Here is a 26169-nt window from a genome sequence, read left to right as displayed (position 1 = left end):
CTAGATTTAGAGTTTTGTCGGTAACGACCCGCGTAGCTAACGCTGGCTTTTTTTCCCCGCACCTTTTAAATACCGCTGGTATTTACAGTTCACAGAATGGCTGCGTTTTCAGTGCGTTAGGCTCCAAAAAGGGAGCGTACAGGCATATTTACCGCCACTGCAACTCTCAATACCAGCGTTGCTTACGGACGCGACTAGCTTCAAAAACGTGCTCGTGCACGATATCCCCATAGGAAACAATGGGGCAGTTTGAGCTGAAAAAAAACCTAACACCTGCAAAAAAGCAGCGTTCAGCTCCTAACGCAGCCCCATTGTTTCCTATGGGGAAACACTTCCTAAGTCTGCACCTAACACTCTAACATGAACCCAGAGTCTAAATACCCCTAACCTTACACTTATTAACCCCTAATCTGCCGCACCCGCTATCGCTGACCCCTGCATATTATTATTAACCCCTAATCTGCCGCTCCGTACACCGCCGCAACCTACATTATACCTATGTACCCCTAATCTGCTGCCCATAACACAGCCGACCCCTATATTATATTTATTAACCCCTAATCTGCCCCCCACAACGTCGCCTCCACCTACCTACAATTATTAACCCCTAATCTGCCGACCGTACCTCACCGCTACTCTAATAAATGTATTAACCCCTAAAGCTAAGTCTAACCCTAACACTAACACCCCCCTAAGTTAAATAGAATTTAAATCTAACGAAATAAATTAACTCTTATTAAATCAATTATTCCTATTTAAAGCTAAATACTTACCTGTAAAATAAATCCTAATGTAGCTACAATATAAATAATAATTATATTGTAGCTATTTAAGGATTTATATTTATTTTACAGGCAACTTTGTAATTATTTTAACCAGGTACAATAGCTATTAAATAGTTAATAACTATTTAATAGCTACCTAGTTAAAATAATTACAAAATTACCTGTAAAATAAATCCTAACCTAAGTTACAATTAAACCTAACACTACACTATCAATAAATTAATTAATTAAAATACCTACAAATAAATACAATTAAATAAACTAACTGAAGTACAAAAAATAAAAAAAACTAAGTTACAAAAAATAAAAAAAATAAGTTACAAACATAATAAAAATATTACAACAATTTTAAGATAATTACACCTACTCTAAGCCCCCTAATAAAATAACAAAGCCCCCCAAAATAAAAAAATGCCCTACCCTAAGCCTAAGCGGGGGCTGGCGATCCATCATCTGGCTGAAGTCTTCTATCAAGCGACGGCTGAAGAGGTCCAGAAGAGGCTCCAAAGTCTTCATGCTATCCGGGCAGAAGAGTAGATCCGGACCGGCAACCATCTTCTTCAAAGCGGTGACAAGCGGCTCCATGTTGAAGACCTCCGGCGCGGATCGATCCTCTTCTTGCGACGTCCTAACTCCGAATGAAGGTTCCTTTAAATGACGTCATCCAAGATGGCTTCCCTCGAATTCCGATTGGCTGATAGGATTCTATCAGCCAATCGGAATTAAGGTAGGAAAAATCTGATTGGCTGATGGAATCAGCCAATCAGATTCAAGTTCAATCCGATTGGCTGATCCAATCAGCCAATCAGATTGAGCTTGCATTCTATTGGCTGATCGGAACAGCCAATAGGATGCGAGCTCAATCTGATTGGCTGATTCAATCAGCCAATCAGATTTTCCCTACCTTAATTCCGATTGGCTGATAGAATCCTATCAGCCAATCGGAATTCGAGGGACGACATCTTGGATGACGTCATTTAAAGGAACCTTCATTCGGACTTAGGACGTCGCAAGAAGAGGATGAATCCGCGCCGGAGGTCTTCAACATGGAGCCGCTTGTGACCGCTTGGAAGAAGATGGTTGCCGGTCCGGATCTACTCTTCTGCCTGGATAGGAGGAAGACTTTGGAGCCTCTTCTGGACCTCTTCAGCCGCCGCTTGATAGAAGACTTCAGCCGGATGATGGATCTCCAGCCCCCCGCTTGGGCTTGGATGAAGATTTCGGATCCTGGAGCGATCGGTGATACCTGGCATGGTGAAGACAAGGTAGGAAGATCTTCAGGGGCTTAGTGTTAGGTTTATTTAAGGGGGGTTTGGGTTAGATTAGGGGTATGTGGGTGGTGGGTTGTAATGTTGGGGGGGTATTGTATGTTTTTTTTTACAGGCAAAAGAGCTGAATTCTTTGGGGCATGCCCCGCAAAGGGCCCTTTTAAGGGCTGGTAAGGTAAAAGAGCTTTTCTATTTTAATTTTAGAATAGGGTGGGGCATTTTTTTATTTTGGGGGGATTTGTTATTTTATTAGGGGGCTTAGAGTAGGTGTAATTAGTTTAAATTTGTTGTAATATTTTTCTAATGTTTGTAAATATTTTTTTATTTTTTGTAACTTAGTTCTTTTTTATTTTTTGTACTTTAGTTAGTTTATTTAATTGTATTTATTTGTAGGTATTGTATTTAATTAATTTATTGATAGTGTAGTGTTAGGTTTAATTGTAGATAATTGTAGGTATTTTATTTCATTAATTTATTGATAGTGTAGTGTTAGGTTTAATTGTAGATAATTGTAGGTATTTTATTTAAGTAATTTATTGATAGTGTAGTGTTAGGTTTAATTGTAGATAATTGTAGGTATTTTATTTAAGTAATTTATTGATAGTGTAGTGTTAGGTTTAATTGTAACTTAGGTTAGGATTTATTTTACAGGTAATTTTGTAATTATTTTAACTAGGTAGCTATTAAATAGTTATTAACTATTTAATAGCTATTGTACCTGGTTAAAATAAATACAAAGTTGCCTGTAAAATAAATATTAATCCTAAAATAGCTACAATATAATTATAATTTATATTGTAGCTATATTAGGGTTTATTTTACAGGTAAGTATTTAGCTTTAAATAGGAATAATTTATTTAATAAGAGTTAATTTATTTCGTTAGATTTAAATTATATTTAACTTAGGGGGGTGTTAGGGTTAGACTTAGCTTTAGGGGTTAATACATTTATTATAGTAGCGGTGAGGTACGGTCGGCAGATTAGGGGTTAATGCTTGAAGTTAGGTGGCGGCGATGTTAGGGAGGGCAGATTAGGGGTTAATACTATTTATTATAGGGTTATTAAGGCGGGAGTGAGGCGGATTAGGGGTTAATACATTTCTTATATTAGCGGTGAGGTCCGTTCGGCATATTAGGGGTTAATAAGTGTAGGTAGGTGGAGGCGACGTTGGGGGCGGCAGATTAGGGGTTAATAAATATTATGTAGGTGTCGGCGGTATTAGGGGCAGCAGATTAGGGGTACATAGGGATAACGTAGGTGGCGGCGGTGTTCGGTCGGCAGATTAGGGGTTAAAATTTTTTAATAGAGTGGCGGTGATGTGGGGGGGCCTCGGTTTAGGGGTACATAGGTAGTTTATGGGTGTTAGTGTACTTTAGAGCACAGTAGTTAAGATCTTTATAAACCGGCGTTAGCCCAAAAAGCTCTTAACTACTGACTTTTTTCTGCGGCTGGAGTTTTGTCGTTAGATTTCTAACGCTCACTTCATCCACGACTCTAAATACCGGCGTTAGAAAGATCCCATTGAAAAGATAGGATACGCAAATGACGTAAGGGGATCTGCAGTATGGAAAAGTCGCGGCTGCAAAGTGAGCGTTAGACCCTTTCCTGACTGACTCTAAATACCAGCGGTAGCCCAAAACCAGCGTTAGGAGCCTCTAACGCTGGTTTTGACGGCTAACGCCAAACTCTAAATCTAGCCGTTAGGGTTTCTCACTAAAGTGGTTTCAGATCGGAACATTAATCAGGAGATTGTTGTTCCTTCTTTGTGTCCTAATCCTTCTTCTCAGAAGGAACGTCTGCTGCACAATCTAGACATGGTGCGTGCATTGAAATTCTATTTACAGGCGACTAAGGATTGTCGTCAGTCTTCTGCACTGTTTTTGGTTTTCTCTGGAAAACGTAAGGGGCAGAAAGCTACGGCTACTTCTCTTTCTTTGTGGCTGAAGAGTATCATTCGCTTGGCCTATGAAACTGCTGAAAAGCAGCCTCCTAAAAAAGTGACAGCTCATTCTACGAGGGCTGTTTCCTCTTCCTGGGCATTCAAGAATGAAGCTTCTGTAGAACAGATTTGCAAGGCTGCAACTTGGTCCTCTCTTCACACTTTTTGTTAATTCTATAAATTTGATACTTTTGCCTCGGCTGAGGCTTCTTTTGGGAAAAGGTTCTTCAGGCAGTGGTTCCTTCCGTTTAGGTTCCCTGTCTTGTCCCTCCCTTATCATCTGTGTCCTCTAGCTTGGGTATTGATTCCCAATAGTAATTAGCTGATCCGTGGACTCACTGTGTCATTAGAAAGAAAACAAAATTTATGCTTACCTGATAAATTTATTTATTTCTTGACAAGGTGAGTCCACGGCCCGCCCTGTTTTCTTAAAGACAGGTTTTGTTGGTATGTTATAAACTTCAGACACCTCTGCACCTTGTTGCTTCCTTTCTCTCCTTTTGCTTCGGTCTAATGACTGGGGTTGGAGTGAAAGGAGGTGATATTTAACAGCTTTGCTGTGGTGCTCTTTGCCGCCTCCTGCTGGGCAGGAGTGATATTCCCAATAGTAATTAGATGATCCGTGGACTCACCGTGTCAAGAAATAAATACATTTATCAGGTAAGCATAAATTTCGTTTTGATGTTATTCACATCACCCCAGTATCAATCTTAAAGGGCCATAATACCCAAATGTTTAAACACTTGAAAGTGATGCAGTATAGCTGTATAAAGCTGACTAGAAAATATCACCTGAACATCTCTATTTAAAAAAGAAAGATATTTTACCTCAAAAGTTCCTCAGTAGCCACATCCCATTGTAAAGGATTTCTAAGCAGCATATTAGTATGTCTGTTCCGGGGCAGCCGAAGGGATGAGCCTTGTGCACTCTCATGTTATTTCCCTATTCAGTTTAACGGAAGTTTACAATGAAATCTCATGAGAGTTAAGTCAAATCTCATGAGATCACAGTAAAAGAGTCCATGACCTCAGGACTGCTGATGCTGATTGGGTGCTGTTCATTTCTTCATTTTTAATTTTTTTTTACCTGCAGCTGGGCAGTAACTGAGTATAACTTTTTACACAGAACTTACTCTGCTGAGCTGAGGAGATTGTGAGGTAAAATATCTTCCTTTTTTACATAGAGATGCTCAGGTGATATTTTCCTGTCAGCATTTTACAGTTATACTGCATCAGTTTCAAGTGATTTAGCCTATGAGTATTATGTCCCTTTAACTCTGTTTTATTGTAACTATAGTTAACCAGGAGTATTATTTTCAGTGATTCATCTCTCAGTATTTAATATTTCCCACTGGTTTAAGTGGTTTTAATTTGTGTGTCTTTATTCTATTTAATAAAGGGAAATTGTGAATAGGAATATTCATTTCACACTATTTTTAATTCATACAACTAGTTTCTACTTTTATTATTTTGAGGGGCTAGCACTCTTTTCATTGCTCCCTTTGCAAATCATGTAAAAGGAGATACAGATAGATATATAGATATACACACACACACTTTCACATTGCACATATCAGAAATTAATCAAAGCAAAAATGATAAAATTGAAATATTGTTCTTCATTCTCTTTCCTTCCTTAGGACTCCATCTTTCTCACCCATCACTAATACAAACAGCGTGGACCTCCCTGCTTGCTTCTTTCTCAAGTTTCCACAGCCGATTCCTGTGTCTAAAGCCTTCATCCAAAAAATTCAGAAATGCACAGGTAAGACGTTCTGTTCTTAGTGTAGTGATGGTTTTAATCATCATATTACTGGAAAAAACACAAGATGCACCAGAAATCTCACAAAATGTACCTGTTCCTCCTGATGCTCAGGTATCCCTTTGTTTGAAACCACCCCAACATTCCAGCCTCACTATGAACTGGTTACACAGTTTGAGTTGGCCAAGGAGAAGGAACCAGGACAGCTAGATCATAATATGCGATTTTATGCGGTACGTACCCTTTGTGTGTGAGAGAATGGTCTGTGTAGAGAATGGACAAAGCAGTATTTTATCTGTGGTAAAGGGTACTTTTAGTTGTTGAGAAAATGTTATGCCTCATCCTATAGTTTACTACATATTTCACAGTGATTTGTCAAATAATTATCTATGTCTGTAGAGTTCAAACTACTGTCAGTATGTTACTTTAAGCATAAAGTTCTTAAAGGGACAAGAAAGTCAAAATTAAACTTAAATAATTCAGAACATGGAGATTTAAACAAATCTGCCATGTACTTTTGTTACCTATGTTGCTTTATTTTCTTGGTATCTTGTTGAAAACCATACCTAGGTAGGCTCAGGAGCAGCAATGCACTACTGGGAGCTAGCTGTTGATTGTTGCCTGCACAAATATATCTCTTGTCATTAGCTCTCCTTATTTGTTCAGCTAATTCCCAGAAGGGCATTGCTGTTCATTCAACAAAGGATATCTAAAGAATGAAGCACATTTTAGAATAGAAGAACAGTGGAGTTTTTAAATAAAATTGTGTGGTCTAAATCATGAAAGAAATTTGTTTTTTGTTCATTTAAAGGGTCTTTAAAGTGATATAATGAAATAATCTAATTTGTTGGATGATGTTATTTTATCTCTAGTGTTGCATCAAAGCTAGGTGTTTAACACTTGCAAAGGGTTAAAGGACTGCTCAGGACCAACAAAACACTGAACATCTGTTTTAACAGAAACTAATCCAAACAACAGCACTAGTTGCTTGACCCAGAGCACTATTAGCAGTACTTCAACTGTGTGTTTACAGGGGTTAATCATAGCTTTGCTGTATTTCTAGTGAAAAAATAACATGTTCTTACAAGTTAGAGCGTTAATGGACCTTTAATACTGAGATGTTTCACAGATACATTTTTTATATATTAAATGTGTATATTCTATGGGGTGTCATAGGTATATAATATAGTGTACTTCCAGAGTACGTTTACCCCTTCACCAAAAATGACGTAGATCTACATCATTCGGTACAGAGCCCATCGTACCTCATAACGTAGATATATGTTGCAACTGTGTGAAGCTCCAGCAGTCTTGGTTGTCAAGTTACAGCCAAGAGATTCTGTTCCTGAGCTGCAGGCAACTGTGTTCATATGATAACAGAGCACGACCATATGAAGGCAGATGCCAGATTGTTACAGACAGTGACACTGTGTGTTTCACCATCTGTAACGATCAATTGCTTGAGCCAGTAGGAAGTGTGGGGAGGAATGTGGGAGGCAGCTGGGCCGCACAGACGCGGTGGGGGGAGGGAGTGGGAGGGGCCCTATGCTACAGAAAAAGTTTTGAAGGGAGAGGGAGGGATGGGAAGCTACACTGGGGAAAAAGGAATTGGAAGTGGGGGGGGGGCACATCACTAATGATCGCAGGGAGGTAGAGGGCACCACTACACTACAGAAAAAAATCAATACATTTAAAAATGAATAATAAAAAAACATATTAACTGGGTACTGGCAGACAGCTGCCAGCACCTAAGATGGCCTCCACTAGTAGGAGGGGAACGGTTAAAGAGCTGTTTCGGGGGGAATCAGGGATGTGGGAGGATTGAGGAGAGATCTTTATACTGTGAGAAAAAAATAATAGACCTTCTGCCAGTACCTAAGAGGGTGGTGACCAGTGAGGGGTGAGGGATGGGAGAGAGCTGTTTGGGAGGTGTCAGGTGGGAGGGTAATCTTTACTCTGCATCAAAAATTAATCTTGCAACCTAACTGATGAATGCTTTCACTGCCAGGAATTTCAAGTAAGGTGCATAGCTGCAATTAGCGGCAATCTAATTGCCAAAAAACAATGGCAAAGCCATACATGTCTGCTATTTTTGAACAAAGGGAACTAGAGAAGCTTTTATAACCATTTGTCATATGACTGCAGTAGATGTGTGTAAATAATTTCAGTGAGAAACCCAACGTTTGTGATAAAGATAACAATTGTTTCTTCTGTTATGTGTGATCAGTCCACGGGTCATCATTACTTCTGGGATATAACTCCTCCCCAACAGGAAATGCAAGAGGATTCACCCAGCAGAGCTGCATATAGCTCCTCCCCTCTACGTCAGTCCCAGTCATTCTCTTGCACCCAACGACTAGATAGGATGTGTGAGAGGACTATGGTGATTATACTTAGTTTTTATGACTTCAATCAAAAGTTTGTTATTTTACAATAGCACCGGAGCGTGTTATTATTTCTCTGGCAGAGTTTGAGGAAGAATCTGCCAGAGTTTTTTTACTATGATTTTAACCGGAGTTGTTAAGATCATATTGCTGTTCTCGGCCATCTGAGGGAGGTAAAGGCTTCAGATCAGGGGACAGCGGGCAGATGAATCTGCATTGAGGTATGTAGCAGTTTTTATTTTCTGAATGGAATTGATGAGAAAATCCTGCCATACCGTTAAAATGACATGTATGTATACACTTCAGTATTCTGGGGATGGTATTTCACCGGAACTACTCTGTTAAAGGTCACTAATCCTTTTAATAACTATTTATCATGTTAAACGTTTTTGCTGGAATGTAGAATCGTTTACATTGCTGAGGTACTGTGTGAATAAATATTTGGGCATTATTTTCCACTTGGCAGCCTTTTTTGCTTTTATTTGTGACAGTTTCGTTTCTCTTCACTGCTGTGTGGGAGAGGGAGGGGCCGTTTTTGGCGCTCTTTGCTACGCATCAAAAAATTCCAGTCAGTTACTTTTATATTTCCTGCATGATCCGGTTCATCTCTGACAGATCTCAGGGGTCTTCAAACTTCTTTGAAGGGAGGTAAATTCTCTCAGCAGAGCTGTGAGAATTCTTATAGTGACTGTGAATAAAAACGTTGCTTTGTATTTTTTATGTCAAATTTAATTATTGTTATTTTACTAATGGGAACAAACCTTTGCTAAAAGTTGTGTTGTTTTAAAGTTTGATGCTATAACTGTTTTTCAGTTCATTATTCAACTGTCATTTAATCGTTTAGTACCTCTTTGAGGCACAGTACGTTTTTGCTAAAAAAGATTATAACCAAGTTGTAAGTTTTTTGCTAGTGTGTTAAACATGTCTGACTCAGAGGAAGATATCTGTGTCATTTGTTCCAATGCCAAGGTGGAGCCCAATAGAAATTTATGTACTAACTGTATTGATGCTACTTTAAATAAAAGTCAATCTGTACAATGTGAACAAATTTCACCAAACAGCGAGGGGAGAGTTATGCCGACTAACTCGCCTCACGCGGCAGTACCTGCATCTCCCGCCCGGGAGGTGCGTGATATTATGGCGCCTAGTACATCTGGGCGGCCATTACAGATAACATTACAAGATATGGCTACTGTTATGACTGAAGTTTTGTCTAAATTACCAGAACTAAGAGGCAAGCGTGATCACTCTGGGGTGAGAACAGAGTGCGCTGACAATGCTAGGGCCATGTCTGATACTGCGTCACAGCTCGCAGAGCATGAGGACGGAGAGCTTCATTCTGTGGGTGACGGTTCTGATCCAAACAGATTGGACTCAGATATTTCAAATTTTAAATTTAAATTGGAGAACCTCCGTGTATTACTAGGGGAGGTCTTAGCAGCTCTCAACGATTGTAACACCGTTGCAATACCAGAGAAACTGTGCAGGTTGGATAAATACTTTGCGGTACCGGCGAGTACTGAAGTTTTTCCTATACCTAAGAGACTAACTGAAATTGTTACTAAGGAGTGGGATAGACCCGGTGTGCCGTTCTCACCCCCTCCAATATTTAGAAAGATGTTTCCAATAGACGCCACCACTCGGGACTTATGGCAAACGGTCCCCAAGGTGGAGGGAGCAGTTTCTACTTTAGCTAAGCGTACCACTATCCCGGTGGAGGATAGCTGTGCTTTCTCAGATCCAATGGATAAAAAATTAGAGGGTTACCTTAAGAAAATGTTTGTTCAACAAGGTTTTATATTGCAACCCCTTGCATGTATCGCGCCGATTACGGCTGCGGCAGCATTTTGGATTGAGTCGCTGGAAGAGAACCTTAGTTCATCTACGCTAGACGACATTACGGACAGGCTTAGAGTCCTTAAACTAGCTAATTCTTTCATTTCGGAGGCCGTAGTACATTTAACCAAACTTACGGCTAAGAACTCAGGATTCGCCATACAGGCACGTAGGGCGCTGTGGCTAAAATCCTGGTCAGCAGATGTTACTTCTAAGTCCAAATTACTTAATATACCTTTCAAGGGGCAGTCTTTATTTGGGCCCGGTTTGAAAGAAATTATCGCTGACATTACAGGAGGTAAGGGCCACGCCCTACCCCAAGACAAAGCCAAAGCTAAGGCTAGACAGTCTAATTTTCGTCCCTTTCGGAATTTCAAAACAGGAGCAGCATCAACCTCCACTGCACCAAAACAGGAAGGAGCTGTTGCTCGTTACAGGCAAGGCTGGAAGCCTAACCAGGCCTGGAACAAGAGCAAGCAGGCCAGGAAACCTGCTGCTGCCCCAAAGACAGCATGAACCGAGAGCCCCCGATCCGGGACCGGATCTAGTGGGGGGCAGACTCTCTCTCTTCGCCCAGGCCTGGGCAAGAGATGTTCAGGATCCCTGGGCACTAGAGATCATATCTCAGGGATACCTTCTAGACTTCAAATTATCTCCCCCAAGAGGGAGATTTCATCTGTCAAGGTTGTCAACAAACCAGATAAAGAAAGAAGCGTTTCTACGCTGCGTACAAGATCTGTTATTAATGGGAGTGATCCATCCGGTTCCGCGGTCGGAACAAGGACAAGGGTTCTACTCAAACCTGTTTGTGGTTCCCAAAAAAGAGGGAACTTTCAGGCCAATCTTAGATTTAAAGATTCTAAACAAATTCCTAAGAGTTCCATCGTTCAAAATGGAAACTATTCGGACAATTTTACCCATGATCCAAGAGGGTCAGTACATGACCACTGTGGATTTAAAGGATGCTTACCTTCACATTCCGATCCACAAAGATCATCACCGGTATCTAAGGTTTGCCTTCTTAGACAGGCACTACCAGTTTGTAGCTCTTCCATTCGGATTGGCTACGGCTCCAAGAATCTTCACAAAGGTTCTGGGTGCCCTTCTGGCGGTACTAAGACCGCGAGGGATTTCGGTAGCTCCGTACCTAGACGACATTCTAATACAAGCTTCAAGCTTTCAAACTGCCAAGTCTCATACAGAGTTAGTTCTGGCATTTCTAAGGTCGCATGGATGGAAAGTGAACGAAAAGAAGAGTTCTCTCTTTCCTCTCACAAGAGTTCCATTCTTGGGGACTCTTATAGATTCTGTAGAAATGAAGATTTACCTGACAGAAGACAGGTTAACAAAGCTTCAAAATGCATGCCGTGTCCTTCATTCCATTCAACACCCGTCAGTAGCTCAATGCATGGAGGTGATCGGCTTAATGGTAGCGGCAATGGACATAGTACCTTTTGCACGCCTACATCTCAGACCGCTGCAATTATGCATGCTAAGTCAGTGGAACGGGGATTACTCAGATTTGTCCCCTACTCTGAATCTAAATCAAGAGACCAGAAATTCTCTTCTATGGTGGCTTTATCGGCCACACCTGTCCAGGGGGATGCCATTCAGCAGGCCAGACTGGACAATTGTAACAACAGACGCCAGCCTACTAGGTTGGGGCGCTGTCTGGAATTCTCTGAAGGCTCAGGGACTATGGAATCAGGAGGAGAGTCTCCTGCCAATAAACATTCTGGAATTGAGAGCGGTTCTCAATGCCCTTCTGGCTTGGCCCCAGTTAACAACTCGGGGGTTCATCAGGTTTCAGTCGGACAACATCACGACTGTAGCTTACATCAACCATCAGGGAGGGACAAGAAGCTCCCTAGCAATGATGGAAGTATCAAAGATAATTCACTGGGCAGAGTCTCACTCTTGCCACCTGTCAGCAATCCACATCCCGGGAGTGGAGAACTGGGAGGCGGATTTCTTGAGTCGCCAGACTTTTCATCCGGGGGAGTGGGAACTTCATCCGGAGGTCTTTGCCCAAATACTTCGGCGTTGGGGCAAACCAGAGATAGATCTCATGGCGTCTCGCCAGAACGCCAAACTTCCTCGCTACGGGTCCAGATCCAGGGATCCGGAAGCAGTTCTGATAGATGCTTTGACAGCACCTTGGAACTTCGGGATGGCTTATGTGTTTCCACCCTTCCCGCTGCTTCCTCGATTGATTGCCAAAATCAAACAGGAGAGAGCATCAGTAATTCTAATAGCGCCTGCATGGCCACGCAGGACTTGGTATGCAGATCTAGTGGACATGTCATCCTGTCCGCCTTGGTCTCTACCTCTAAGACAGGACCTTCTGATACAGGGTCCATTCAAACATCAAAATCTAACTTCTCTGAAGCTGACTGCTTGGAAATTGAACGCTTGATTTTATCAAAACGTGGTTTTTCTGAGTCGGTTATTGATACCCTGATACAGGCTAGGAAGCCTGTTACCAGAAGGATTTACCATAAAATATGGCGTAAATACCTATACTGGTGCGAATCCAAAGGTTACTCTTGGAGTAAGGTTAGGATCGCTAGGATATTGTCCTTTCTACAAGAAGGTTTAGAAAAGGGTCTATCAGCTAGTTCTTTAAAGGGACAGATTTCAGCTCTGTCCATCTTGTTACACAGGCGTCTGTCAGAAAATCCAGACGTCCAGGCCTTTTGTCAGGCTTTAGCTAGGATCAAGCCTGTGTTTAAAGCTGTTGCTCCGCCATGGAGTTTAAACTTAGTTCTTAACGTTTTACAGGGTGTTCCGTTTGAACCCCTTCATTCCATTGATATAAAATTGTTATCTTGGAAAGTTCTGTTTTTAATGGCTATTTCCTCGGCTCGAAGAGTCTCTGAGTTATCAGCCTTACATTGTGATTCTCCTTATCTGATTTTTCACTCAGACAAGGTAGTTCTGCGTACTAAACCTGGGTTCTTACCTAAGGTAGTCACTAACAGGAATATCAATCAAGAGATTGTTGTTCCATCCTTGTGTCCAAATCCTTCTTCAAAGAAGGAACGTCTTCTACACAATCTGGATGTAGTTCGTGCCCTCAAGTTCTACTTGCAGGCAACTAAAGATTTTCGCCAAACTTCTTCCCTGTTTGTCGTTTATTCTGGACAGAGGAGAGGTCAAAAAGCTTCTGCTACCTCTCTCTCTTTTTGGCTTCGTAGCATAATACGTTTAGCCTATGAGACTGCTGGACAGCAGCCTCCTGAAAGAATTACAGCTCACTCCACTAGAGCTGTGGCTTCCACTTGGGCCTTTAAGAATGAGGCCTCTGTTGAACAGATTTGCAAGGCTGCAACTTGGTCTTCGCTTCATACTTTTTCCAAATTTTACAAATTTTACACTTTTGCTTCTTCGGAGGCTATTTTTGGGAGAAAGGTTCTTCAGGCAGTGGTTCCTTCTGTATAATGAGCCTGCCTATCCCTCCCGTCATCCGTGTACTTTTGCTTTGGTATTGGTATCCCAGAAGTAATGATGACCCGTGGACTGATCACACATAACAGAAGAAAACATAATTTATGCTTACCTGATAAATTCCTTTCTTCTGTTGTGTGATCAGTCCACGGCCCGCCCTGTTTTAAGGCAGGTAAATATTTTTTAAATTATACTCCAGTCACCACTTCACCCTTGGTTACTCCTTTCTCGTTGATTCTTGGTCGAATGACTGGGACTGACGTAGAGGGGAGGAGCTATATGCAGCTCTGCTGGGTGAATCCTCTTGCATTTCCTGTTGGGGAGGAGTTATATCCCAGAAGTAATGATGACCCGTGGACTGATCACACAACAGAAGAAAGGAATTTATCAGGTAAGCATAAATTATGTTTTTTTATGATCATATTTGGGGGCCAAATAGAGGCATCAAATATACCAAAATGGGTCTAGATCAATTCCTTGTTTTGTCTAATAATATATATATATATATATATATATATATATATATAAATGACACTTTGCTACAATGTAAAGTAGTGAGTGTACAGCCTGTATAACAGTGTAAATTTGCTGTACCCTCAAAATAACTCAACACACAGCCACTAACCCCTTAACGACACACGTCGTACAGGGTACGTCACACACAAACTGGTCTTTAAAGACCAGCGACGTACCGTGTACGTCGTTAGGGGTTTAAAGTGGCTGGAAGCAATCCTGATTCGCTTTCAAGGTATTGCCGTGATGCCTTGATATTGAGGTATAAATGCAATACCTTTTTTCCAAGACCAATGCAGAGAGAGCCACTCTGGGGGGGCCTGCTGCAGGGGGCGCGTGTGTGTGCGCGCGCGCAGCAACCACTGCCACCAATGTAATTGAATGGGATGGAGGGAGAGGGAGGGGGAAAATAATAATCAAAGAATCTGGGAGAGGGAGGGGGGTATTGAGGTGGGGCAGCTACACTACAGAAAAATGCAAATTGTATAAAAAAAACTTTTTTTTGGGAGGCAAACTGGGTACTGGCAGACAGCTGCCAGTACCCAATATGGCAGCAAATAGGTACCTTCATTTCACTATTGTAGTGTATAACGACAATATAGGTGCATTATACCCCACCTACAAATAGTACAACCCTATTGCCACATCTACCAACGGGTTGATTATGCCTTAATATATCCAATTTGGCTATAATACCTCAGAGGCCTATTTATATAATTTAACCATATTAAGGTAATTATTTATGACTACTCTATCCTAGGTTTTTAATCGTATGTGTTCCCCCTTCTCCCCTATTTTTTATTATTATCTAATAACAGTTATGTTTTAACATTGGAAATTTAATCTCCGCCTATTGGTCAGGACAGTGAGTGCTGATACCGCATTCTTTCGTGGTAGTTTCTCTCTCACTTCCACCCTCGGATTAGAGGGTTAGAGAGCTATTTGGGCATGATCAGAGAGGTTGGGAGCTAAGGGGGTCCATCACAGCTGAACAGATATTTAAAAAAAAAAAAGCATTTTATTTTAGTACTGGCAGACTTTCTTGCCAGTACTCAAGATGGCGGGGACAATTGTGTGGTGGGGGAGGGAAGAGAGATGTTTGGAAGGGATTAGGGGGTGGGATGTGTCAGGTGGGAGGCTAAAATTAACCCTTCAAGCTCCCTACAAGGTACCTAATTAACCCCGTCACTGCTGGGCATGATACAAGTGTGGTGCGCAGCGGCATTTAGCGGCCTTCTAATTACCAAAAAGCAATGCCAAAGCCATATATGTCTGCTATTTCTGAACAAAGGGGATCCCAGAAAAGCATTTACAACCATTGGTGCCATAATTGCACAAGCTGTTTGTAAAAAAATGCAGTGAGAAACCCAAAGTTAGTGAAAAAGTGAATGATTTTTTTTATTTGATCGAATTTGGCGGTGAAATGGTGGCATGAAATATATCAAAATGGGCCTAGATCAATACTTTAGGTTGTCTATTACACTACCCTAAAGCTAAAATTAACCCTACAAGCTCCCTACAAGCTACCTAATTAACCCCTTCACTACTGGGCCTAATACAAGTGTGGTGCGCAGCAGCATTTAGCAGCCTTCTAATTACTAAAAAGTAATGCGACAGCCATAAATGTCTGCTATTTCTGAACAAAGGGGATCCCAGAGAAGCATTTACAACCATTTGTGCCATAATTGCACAAGTTGTTTGGAAATAATTTCAGTGAGAAACCTAAAGTTTGTGAAAAAGTGAACTTTTTTTTTTTAAATTATCGCATTTGGCGGTGAAATGGTGGCATGAAATATACCGAAATGGGCCTAGATCAATACTTTGGGTTGTCTACTAAAAAAAATATATACATGTCAAGGGATATTCAGGGATTCCTGACAAATATCAGTGTTCCAATGTAACTAATAGCTAATTTAAAAAAAAATGGTTTGGAAATAGCAAAGTGCTATGTGTATTTATTGCCCTATAACTTGCAAAAAAAGCAAAGAACATGTGAACATTGGGTATTTCTAAACTCAGGAGAAAATTTAGAAACTATTTAGCATGGGTGTTTTTTGGTGGTTGTAGATGTGTAACAGATTTCGGGGGTCAAAGTTAGAAAAAGTGTGTTTTTTTCCATGTTTTCATCATATTTTATAATTTTTTTTATGGTAAATTATAAGATACTAGTCCAAAAGCCTGTGTACATGGGCCATTTTTTGCAGTACAGCGGTCCCACCCCTTGCTCTCTCTCTATCCCCCCTCTCTTTCTCCCCTCTCGTTTGCTCTCTCTCTTTCTCCCCTCTCTTTTACTTTCTCTCTTCCCCCCTCTCTTTGACTCTCTCTCTCCCCCCCTCTATTTTGCTCTCTCTCTCCCTCCTCTCTTTTGCTCTCTCTCTCCCTCCTCTCTTTTGCTCTCTCTCTCCCTCCTCTCTTTTGCTCTCTCTCTCCCCTCTCTTTTGCTCTCTCTCCCCCCCTCTCTTTTGCTCTCTCTCTCCCCCCTCTCTTTTGCTCTCTCTCTCCCCCCTCTCTCTCATACGCCTATGTTCTATAGCCGTATTGGCAAAAGATATGCTATGAATATAGCTTGTTCTTGATTGATTCTATCCAGCAGTTATATCAGGATAACCTAGATCAGTTTAAAGTCTTACATCTGAGAGAAATCCTCTATCGCTATTAACTGAGATGAAAATCATCTGAAGAACTGATGTACTGGATTATTGTTGTTTGGTGCCATTAAATCCAATTCTATATACTACCACTGTTTTTTTATCTTGTAGAAAACTTGCTTGTGGTGATGCCGTTGTGTCTGATATATTAAGACTCTGTTTAAGTAATCTGCAGCAAAATGAACTGCTGTTAAGTTCTCAATATATTCTTGTGTACAAAGACATAATAAAGTGACTTTTTTGAGAACTACTCTACTTTTCATCCCTTGTTGGAAACATATATAAAGCATTGCTATCTTGTTGTCTGGGAATATCTTTATAGATTCTCCTTGCAGAGTTTACTGAAAATGTTGCCTTATGAACGTTGTTGCACTCACTCAGGCAAAATTGATACTTCTGGGTTCCATCTTTTCTAAACACATTGTCCCTGGCAAGTTGCTACCCAGCTCAATTTGCTGGATCCAAAATATGTCTGTAAAGGGAAGATAGTGCTAATCTTGGGGGAAAATATTTTAATATGTTAGTATATTTTTACCCATATATTTTATATGTTGTCTTAAAATGTTATGCTGGCGCGTAGGTGTTTTATTGAGTACTTTATCTGAGGTTGGAAAATTAAATATTTCATGCTTCGACTGACATAGCTCATATGTCTTTAATCGTGGCTGTATAAATACTTTTATTGTTATAGTTCTTCAGAAGGCTCTATTCAGCAACCCATAGATTTGTTAAGAATTTCAGAAAAGATATTTGTTGCATGTTATGTTCCTTGCTTAAAGGGAAAGTCTACACCATAGTCATCTTAAAGTCTTCCCTTTGATTAAGATGCAAATAGCCTCCTGCACCCCTTTTCTATATCATGCAGCAGGAACAGTAAAAATGTTTTTTTTTTTTTGCAAAACAGTAAGTCAAGTAATGTACTCGTCAAGTAAAGAACTCAAACAGCAGCTCTAGACTAGCATCAACTTTGAAATATGCTACACAATAAATTTTACTGAAAATAACAGGCAATAAAAAAAACAAAAAAACGATAATGCTATTTTTGCTTGAAACGTTTCTGCGGCTGAAATTTCGGTGCATCTCTAGCTATTTGCATCTTAATCTAAGGTAAGATGACTAAGGTGTAGACTGTCCCTTTAACTTTCATGGTTAACAAACTTACCACCCCCACCTATTTAAAAATAAAATATGAATATAATTTGTTTTGCTATAAAATATTAATATTCATTCATTTGTTATCAGTCACTCCCAGGTCAGCAGCACTGCTATTTTCTGAATAAAGATGCTCCACTACCTGATGGTAGAAGCCTGCAGGGTACAATGCTAAGTAAAATCCCATTCCAATACCCGGGCCGTGTTCCCATCATCTTAAATCTGATCCGTCATCAGGTAGCCTGTAACACTCTAATTGGGAGCTGTGTTAAACGCACTGTATTAAAAGATGGTAAGATTTAATTATGTAATTTTTTTAAAAGATTTTTGTGGATTTTGTTTGAATGTAATTTACTATTTGTATCTTTCCTTAGTTTCTCTTCTAGCTTGGTTATGGAACTGGTAGTATTTTTTATCTATTTTCTGTGTGCGCAGATAGAAATTTCTCCTGTTAAGTGTAGTCAGTCCACGGGTCATTCATTACTTATGGGATTATAACTCCTCCCTAACAGGAAGTGCAAGAGGATCACCCAAGCAGAGCTGCTATATAGCTCCTCCCCTCTACGTCATATCCAGTCATTCTCTTGCACCTAACTAAAGATAGGACGTGTGAGAGGACTGTGGTGTGTTAAACTTAGTTTTTATTTCTTCAATCAAAAGTTTGTTATTTTAAACGGCACCGGAGTATGTTGTTTGTTCTCAGGCAGCATTAAAAGAAGAATCTGCCTGAGTTTTCTATGATCTTAGCGGTCGTAACTAAGATCCACTTGCTGTTCTCGGCCATTCTGAGGAGTGAGGTAACTTCAGAACAGGGGATAGCATGCAGGGCCCACCTGCAAGGAGGTATGTGCAGTAAATTATTTTCTAAGGAATGGAATTGACTGAGAAAATACTGCTAATACCGATGTAATGTAAGTGCAGCCTTAAATGCAGTAGTAGCGACTGGTATCAGGCTGATATGTATGTATGTATACTCTGAGGTATTTCTGGGGAATGGAATTTCACTAAGAAAATACTGTCAATATTAAAGTAATATTTGAGCCTGCACTGCAGTGAAAGCGACTAGCAGCAGGCTTATTAATAACACTTCATAATTTTCAATTTTAAAACGTTTACTGGCATGTTAATCGTTTTTTCTGAGGTACTTGGTGATAAAACTTTATGGGCATGATTTTTACCACATGGCTGTCGTTTTTTCTGCATAAAAACAGTTTACTGAGCTTCCCCACTGTTGTAATATGAGTGGGAGGGGCCTATTTTAGCGCTTTATTGCGCAGTAAAAATTTAGTCACAGTCTTCCTATTTCTTCCTCCATGATCCAGGACGTCTCTACAGAGCCCAGGGGTCTCCAAAACTAGTTTTGAGGGAGGTAATCAGTCACAGCAGACCTGTGACAGTGTGTTTGACTGTGATAAAACGTTTATTATTTCAACTGTTATCCGTTTTGGGTATTAAGGGGTTAATCATCCTTTTGCTGGTGGGTGCAATCCTCTGCTAACTTTATACATTTTCTGTTAAAATTTGGTTGTTTTAACATATTTGGTTCATTGTTAATTCAACTGTGTCACATTTTTATGTTTCTTAAAGGCGCAGTAGCGTTTTTTATATAGCTTGTAAATTTATTTAAAAGTTTTTTCCAAGCTTGCTAGTGTTATTGCTAGTCTGTTTAAACATGTCTGACACAGATGAATCTGTTTGTTCACTATGTTTAAAGGCCAATGTGGAGCCCAATAGAAATTTGTGCACTCAATGTATAGATGTTACTTTGAATAAAAGTCAAACTTTATATGTTAAAAAAATATCACCAGACAACGAGGGGGAAGTTATGCCGACTAACTCTCCTCACGTGTCAGTACCTTCGCCTCCCGCTCAGGAGGTGCGTGATATTGTGGCGCCAAGTACATCAGGGCGGCCCATACAAATCACTTTGCAAGACATGGCTAATGTTATGACTGAAGTACTATCTAAATTGCCAGAATTAAGAGGTAAACGCGATCACTCTGGGGTAAGAACAGAGTGCGCTGATAATAGTAGAGCCATGTCTGATACTGCGTCACAATTTGCAGAACATGAGGACGGAGAGCTTCATTCTGTGGGTGACGGATCTGATCCAAGTAAACTGGATTCAGAGATTTCAAATATTAAATTTAAGCTTGAGAACCTCCGTGTATTACTAGGGGAGGTATTAGCGGCTCTGAATGATTGTAACACGGTTGCAATTCCAGAGAAAGTATGTAGGCTGGATAAATATTTTGCGGTAACGGCGTGTACTGACGTTTTTCCTATACCTAAAAGGCTTACAGAAATTGTTAACAAGGAGTGGGATAGACCCGGTGTGCCCTTTTCACCCCCTCCTATATTTAGAAAAATGTTTCCAATAGACGCCACCACACGGGACCTATGGCAGACGGTCCCTAAGGTGGAGGGAGCAGTTTCTACTCTGGCTAAGCGCACCACTATCCCGGTGGAGGATAGCTGTGCTTTTTCAGATCCAATGGATAAAAAGTTAGAGGGTTACCTTAAGAAAATGTTTGTTCAGCAAGGTTTTATATTACAACCCCTTGCATGCATCGCGCCTGTCACTGCTGCGGCGGCATTCTGGTTTCAGTCTCTGGAAGAGACCCTTAGCACAGCTTCATTGGATGAGATTATGAACAAGCTTAAAGCCCTTAAGCTAGCTAATTCATTTATTTCTGATGCCGTAGTACACTTAACCAAACTTACGGCTAAGAACTCCGGATTCGCCATTCAAGCGCGCAGAGCGCTGTGGCTTAAATCCTGGTCAGCTGATATGACTTCTAAATCTAAATTGCTTAATATTCCTTTCAAAGGGCAGACATTATTCGGGCCCGGCTTGAAAGAAATTATCGCTGACATTACTGGAGGTAAGGGCCATGCCCTGCCTCAAGACAGGGCCAAACCAAAGGCTAAACAGTCTAATTTTCGTGCCTTTCGTAACTTCAAGGCAGGAGCAGCATCAACTTCCTCCGCTCCAAGACAGGAAGGAACTGTAGCTCGCTACAGACAGGGCTGGAAACCTAACCAGTCCTGGAACAAGGGCAAGCAGGCCAGAAAACCTGCTGCTGCCCCTAAGACAGCATGAAGTGAGGGCCCCCGATCCGGAAACGGATATAGTGGGGGGCAGACTTTCTCTCTTTGCCCAGGCTTGGGCAAGAGATGTCCAGGATCCCTGGGCGTTGGAAATCATATCTCAGGGATATCTTCTGGACTTCAAAGCTTCTCCTCCACAAGGGAGATTTCATCTTTCAAGGTTATCAGCAAACCAGATAAAGAAAGAGGCGTTTCTACGCTGTGTACAAGACCTCTTACTAATGGGAGTGATCCACCCAGTTCCGCGGTCGGAACACGGGCAAGGATTCTATTCAAATCTGTTTGTGGTTCCCAAAAAAGAGGGAACCTTCAGACCAATCTTGGACTTAAAGATCCTAAACAAATTCCTAAGAGTTCCATTGTTCAAAATGGAAACTATTCGAACCATCTTACCCATGATCCAAGAGGGTCAGTACATGACCACAGTGGATTTAAAGGATGCCTACCTTCACATACCGATTCACAAGGATCATTACCGGTATCTAAGATTTGCCTTCCTAAACAGGCATTACCAGTTTGTAGCTCTTCCCTTCGGGTTAGCTACGGCTCCAAGAATCTTTACAAAGGTTCTGGGCTCTCTTCTGGCGGTACTAAGACCGCGAGGCATAGCGGTAGCTCCATACTTAGACGACATTCTGATACAAGCGTCAAGTTTCCAAACTGCCAAGTCTCATACAGAGTTAGTTCTGGCATTTCTAAGGTCGCATGGGTGGAAGGTGAACGTAGAAAAGAGTTCTCTATTGCCACTCACAAGAGTTCCCTTTCTAGGGACTCTTATAGATTCTGTAGAAATGAAAATTTACCTGACGGAGGACAGGTTATCAAAACTTCTAAATGCTTGCCGTGTCCTTCATTCCATTCAACACCCGTCAGTGGCTCAGTGCATGGAGGTAATCGGCTTAATGGTAGCGGCAATAGACATAGTACCATTTGCGCGCCTGCATCTCAGACCGCTGCAATTGTGCATGCTAAGTCAGTGGAATGGGGATTACTCAGATTTGTCCCCTCTGCTAAATCTGGATCAAGAGACCAGAGATTCTCTTCTATGGTGGCTTTCTCGGCCACATCTGTCCAAGGGGATGCCCTTCCGCAGGCCAGATTGGACGATTGTAACAACAGACGCCAGCCTTCTAGGTTGGGGCGCAGTCTGGAATTCCCTGAAGGCTCAGGGATCATGGACTCAGGAGGAGAGACTCCTTCCAATAAACATTCTGGAATTAAGAGCAATTTTCAATGCTCTTCTGGCTTGGCCTCAGTTAGCAACTCTGAGGTTCATCAGGTTTCAGTCGGACAACATCACGACTGTGGCTTACATCAACCATCAAGGAGGAACAAGGAGTTCCCTAGCGATGATGGAAGTCTCAAAGATAATTCGCTGGGCAGAGTCTCAATCTTGCCACCTGTCAGCGATCCACATCCCAGGCGTGGAGAACTGGGAGGCGGATTTTCTAAGTCGCCAGACCTTTCATCCGGGGGAGTGGGAACTTCATCCGAAGGTGTTTGCCCAACTGGTTCATCATTGGGGCAAACCAGATCTGGATCTCATGGCGTCTCGCCAGAACGCCAAGCTTCCTTGTTACGGATCCAGGTCCAGGGACCCGGGAGCGGTGCTGATAGATGCTCTGACAGCACCTTGGGTCTTCAACATGGCTTATGTGTTTCCACCTTTCCCGATGCTTCCTCGATTGATTGCCAGGATCAAACAGGAGAGAGCATCTGTGATTCTAATAGCGCCTGCGTGGCCACGCAGGACCTGGTATGCAGATCTAGTGGACATGTCGTCCTGTCCACCATGGTCTCTGCCTCTGAGACAGGACCTTCTGATTCAGGGTCCTTTCAAACATCCAAATCTAATTTCTCTGAGGCTGACGGCATGGAGATTGAACGCTTGATTCTATCAAAGCGTGGATTCTCGGAGTCAGTGATTGATACCTTAATACAGGCTAGGAAACCTGTTACCAGGAAAATTTACCATAAAATATGGCGTAAATACTTATATTGGTGCGAATCCAAGAGTTACTCATGGAGTAAGGTTAGGATTCCTAGGATATTGTCTTTTCTACAAGAGGGTTTAGAAAAGGGTTTATCTGCTAGTTCGTTAAAGGGACAGATTTCAGCTCTGTCTATCCTTTTACACAAACGTCTGGCAGAAGTTCCATACGTTCAGGCTTTTTGTCAGGCTTTGGCTAGGATTAAGCCTGTGTTTAAGACTGTTGCTCCGCCGTGGAGCTTAAGCTTAGTTCTTAACGTTCTGCAAGGTGTTCCGTTTGAACCCCTTCATTCCATCGATATCAAGCTGTTATCTTGGAAAGTTCTGTTTTTAATGGCTATTTCCTCGGCTCGAAGAGTCTCTGAGTTATCGGCCTTACATTGTGATTCTCCTTATCTGATTTTTCATTCAGACAAGGTAGTTCTGCGTACTAAACCTGGGTTCTTAACTAAGGTAGTCACTAACAAGAATATCAATCAAGAGATTGTTGTTCCATCATTGTGCCCTAACCCTTCTTCAAAGAAGGAACGACTTTTGCACAATCTGGACGTCGTCCGTGCCCTGAAATGTTATTTGCAGGCAACTAAAGATTTTCATCAAACTTCTTCCCTGTTTGTCGTTTATTCTGTACAGAGGAGAGGTCAAAAAGCTTCGGCTACCTCTCTCTCTTTTTGGCTTCGTAGCATAATACGTTTAGCCTATGAGACTGCTGGACAGCAGCCTCCTGAAAGGATTACAGCTCATTCTACTAGAGCTGTGGCTTCCACTTGGGCCTTTAAGAATGAGGCCTCTGTTGAACAGATTTGCAAGGCTGCAACTTGGTCTTCACTTCACACTTTTTCAAAATTTTACAAATTTGACACTTTTGCTTCTTCGGAGGCTGTTTTTGGGAGAAAGGTTCTACAGGCAGTGGTTCTTTCCGTGTAAAGATCCTGCCTGTCCCTCCCGTCATCCGTGTACTTTTAGCTTTGGTATTGGTATCCCATAAGTAATGGATGACCCGTGGACTGACTACACTTAACAGGAGAAAATATAATTTATGCTTACCTAATAAATTCATTTCTCCTGTAGTGTAGTCAGTCCACGGCCCGCCCTGTTTTTACGGCAGGTCTAAATTTTAATTAAACTCCAGTCACCACTGCACCCTATAGTTTCTCCTTTCTCGTATGGTTTCGGTCGAATGACTGGATATGACGTAGAGGGGAGGAGCTATATAGCAGCTCTGCTTGGGTGATCCTCTTGCACTTCCTGTTAGGGAGGAGTTATAATCCCATAAGTAATGGATGACCCGTGGACTGACTACACTACAGGAGAAATGAATTTATCAGGTAAGCATAAATTATATATTTTTTTTTTATTGGTGCCTTAGATCTTATGTCTTATTAAAGTGATAAAGAGGATGCAGGAATAAACTCACATTTATGACTGAAACATTAGCACACATCGAACAGAATTTGTTGTTGTAATGAATGAGGCAGGGGATTATTAAAGGAATCATATTTCTTTTTCTATTTTACTATGTCTATTGATTTATTTTTTTCCCTTTGCTCTTGGTTTAACATCACATAATTATAAGGTAAAGATGTAGTTATAAAAACGATGTATTGCTCAGAACAATGTCTTACATTCAGGAGTCACATCTTTACAGGCTGGGAAAGGTTAGGGTGCGGGGTTGAAAAAAATTCCTGAGAGCCAATCAGCAATCAGTGCGATGTGTTAACATTTACATAGTGCAGCCAAAGCACAGTGCTGTTTGAACAACCTTTTTCTTCTTAAACGGGGAGAGTCCACAGCTGCATTCAATACTTTTGGGAATTCAGAATCTGGCCACCAGGAGGAGGCAAAGACACCCCAGCCAAAGGCTTAAAAGAGACACTGAACCCAATTTTTTTTTTCTTTAATGATTCAGATAGTGCGTGTAATTTTAAGCAACTTTCTAATTTACTCCTATTATCAATTTTTCTTCGTTCTCTTGCTATCTTTATTTGAAAAAGAAGGCATCTACGCTTTTTTTTTATTGGTTCAGCCTCTGGACAGCACTTTTTTTTATTGGTGGATGAACTTATCCACCAATCAGCAAGAACAACTCAGGTTGTTCACCAAAAATGGGCCGACATCTAAACTTACATTCTTGCATTTCAAATAAAGATACCAAGAGAATGAAGAAAATTTGATAATAGGAGTAAATTAGAAAGTTCCTTAAAATTTCATGCTCTATCTGAATCACAAAAAATGTTTTGGGTTCAGTGTCCCTTTAAATACCCCACTTCCCTCATCCCCCAGTCATTCTTTGCCTTTTGTCACAGGAGGTTGGCAGAGAAGTGTCGGAAGATTAAAGATAGTCTCTTATGGAGGGTAGTACTCTTGGAAAAGGGACTGGAGTTTTTTTAAGTAATCTTGTCTGCCTCTCAGTGAGAGCATGTATAAAGGTTAGAGTCCGGAGATGCAGGGAGAGTCTTTCTGCGAAACCATCCGACTCATGTTAACAGCTCCTTAGCAATCAGCGTTGACGAGTTTCGCTGCCTGCTTTTTTCACTCAAGTCCATGTCAGAATTGACGCTACTATCTGTCACACTTGAAGGGCTGTGTTCCTGTTCCACGGTGTAGATTCTGGTAAGATCGTTTCATTTTACTTCGATATGTGAGTGTAATGTGAACGAAGAAGTCAGGGTCTCAGTGGGACTCCTTTATCTTTATAGAATAAAAAGGATAATATTTCCTGAGGGGGGTTATTGAACAGGGGGGACTTTAATCATGTTTGTTATGTGATTCTGTCTGCTAATGTGTAGTGATGCTTGGGCTCGTGGCTATATCAGAACATAACAGCCTTTTTTTGTCAGGCTGAGCGGCTCTTGCGGCCTTGGCGTGCTTTTTTCTAAACCTGCACGGTGTACCTTGTGACTAGGTGTGGTCACGCAACAGGGACCTTAGAGTCCGCCGAGCCTTTACCCCTTCTCCGGAAGGCGGCTTGTTTCCTCCAGAGGTTACGGCACGATTCCGCATGGCCATATCTATGGCATTGGCGCTTTTACACCTTCATGAGAGGGAGGTGTTGACGAGATATCGTCAGGCATGGGATCGTCTGGGTTAGATCAGCCATCTGGGGAAGCAGAAGCCTCTGAAACGTCAGGGGCCCAATCCTCGGGTCGGGGTCGTCAGTTGCCCCGGCGGATGTAAGTTTTGCTTTTCGTTATAGACTGGCTTGCCTTTGTGTCCTACTGCGACATGTTTTGGCGGTGCTGGAGGATCCCAATCCTAATAGGTTGAGGAATCCGCGGTTTGCTGGGTTAGACGTGGGGGGGTGAAGTTAATCTCCTTGTCGCCAATTTACTTTT

The 26169-nt window shown here is 41.4% G+C and overlaps 1 protein-coding gene across 3 annotated transcripts in view; it reads left to right on the top strand.

Moving 5' to 3' along the window:
* MED1 (mediator complex subunit 1) overlaps positions 1-26169 on the top strand; it is a 282755-nt gene that overhangs the window by 215829 nt on the left and 40757 nt on the right. For all 3 annotated transcript variants that reach the window (XM_053697957.1, XM_053697967.1, XM_053697977.1), the window contains 3 exons: positions 5632-5756; positions 5868-5986; positions 17824-18025. In XM_053697957.1, the coding sequence (XP_053553932.1) occupies positions 5632-5756; positions 5868-5986; positions 17824-18025 (446 nt within the window). The remainder of the gene's footprint in view (positions 1-5631; positions 5757-5867; positions 5987-17823; positions 18026-26169) is intronic.

This window comes from Bombina bombina, chromosome 1, assembly GCF_027579735.1.
Source record: "Bombina bombina isolate aBomBom1 chromosome 1, aBomBom1.pri, whole genome shotgun sequence".
NCBI lineage: Eukaryota > Metazoa > Chordata > Amphibia > Anura > Bombinatoridae > Bombina > Bombina bombina.
Note: the sequence above shows the minus strand (reverse complement) of the source record. Positions and strands in the feature narration are given on the sequence as shown.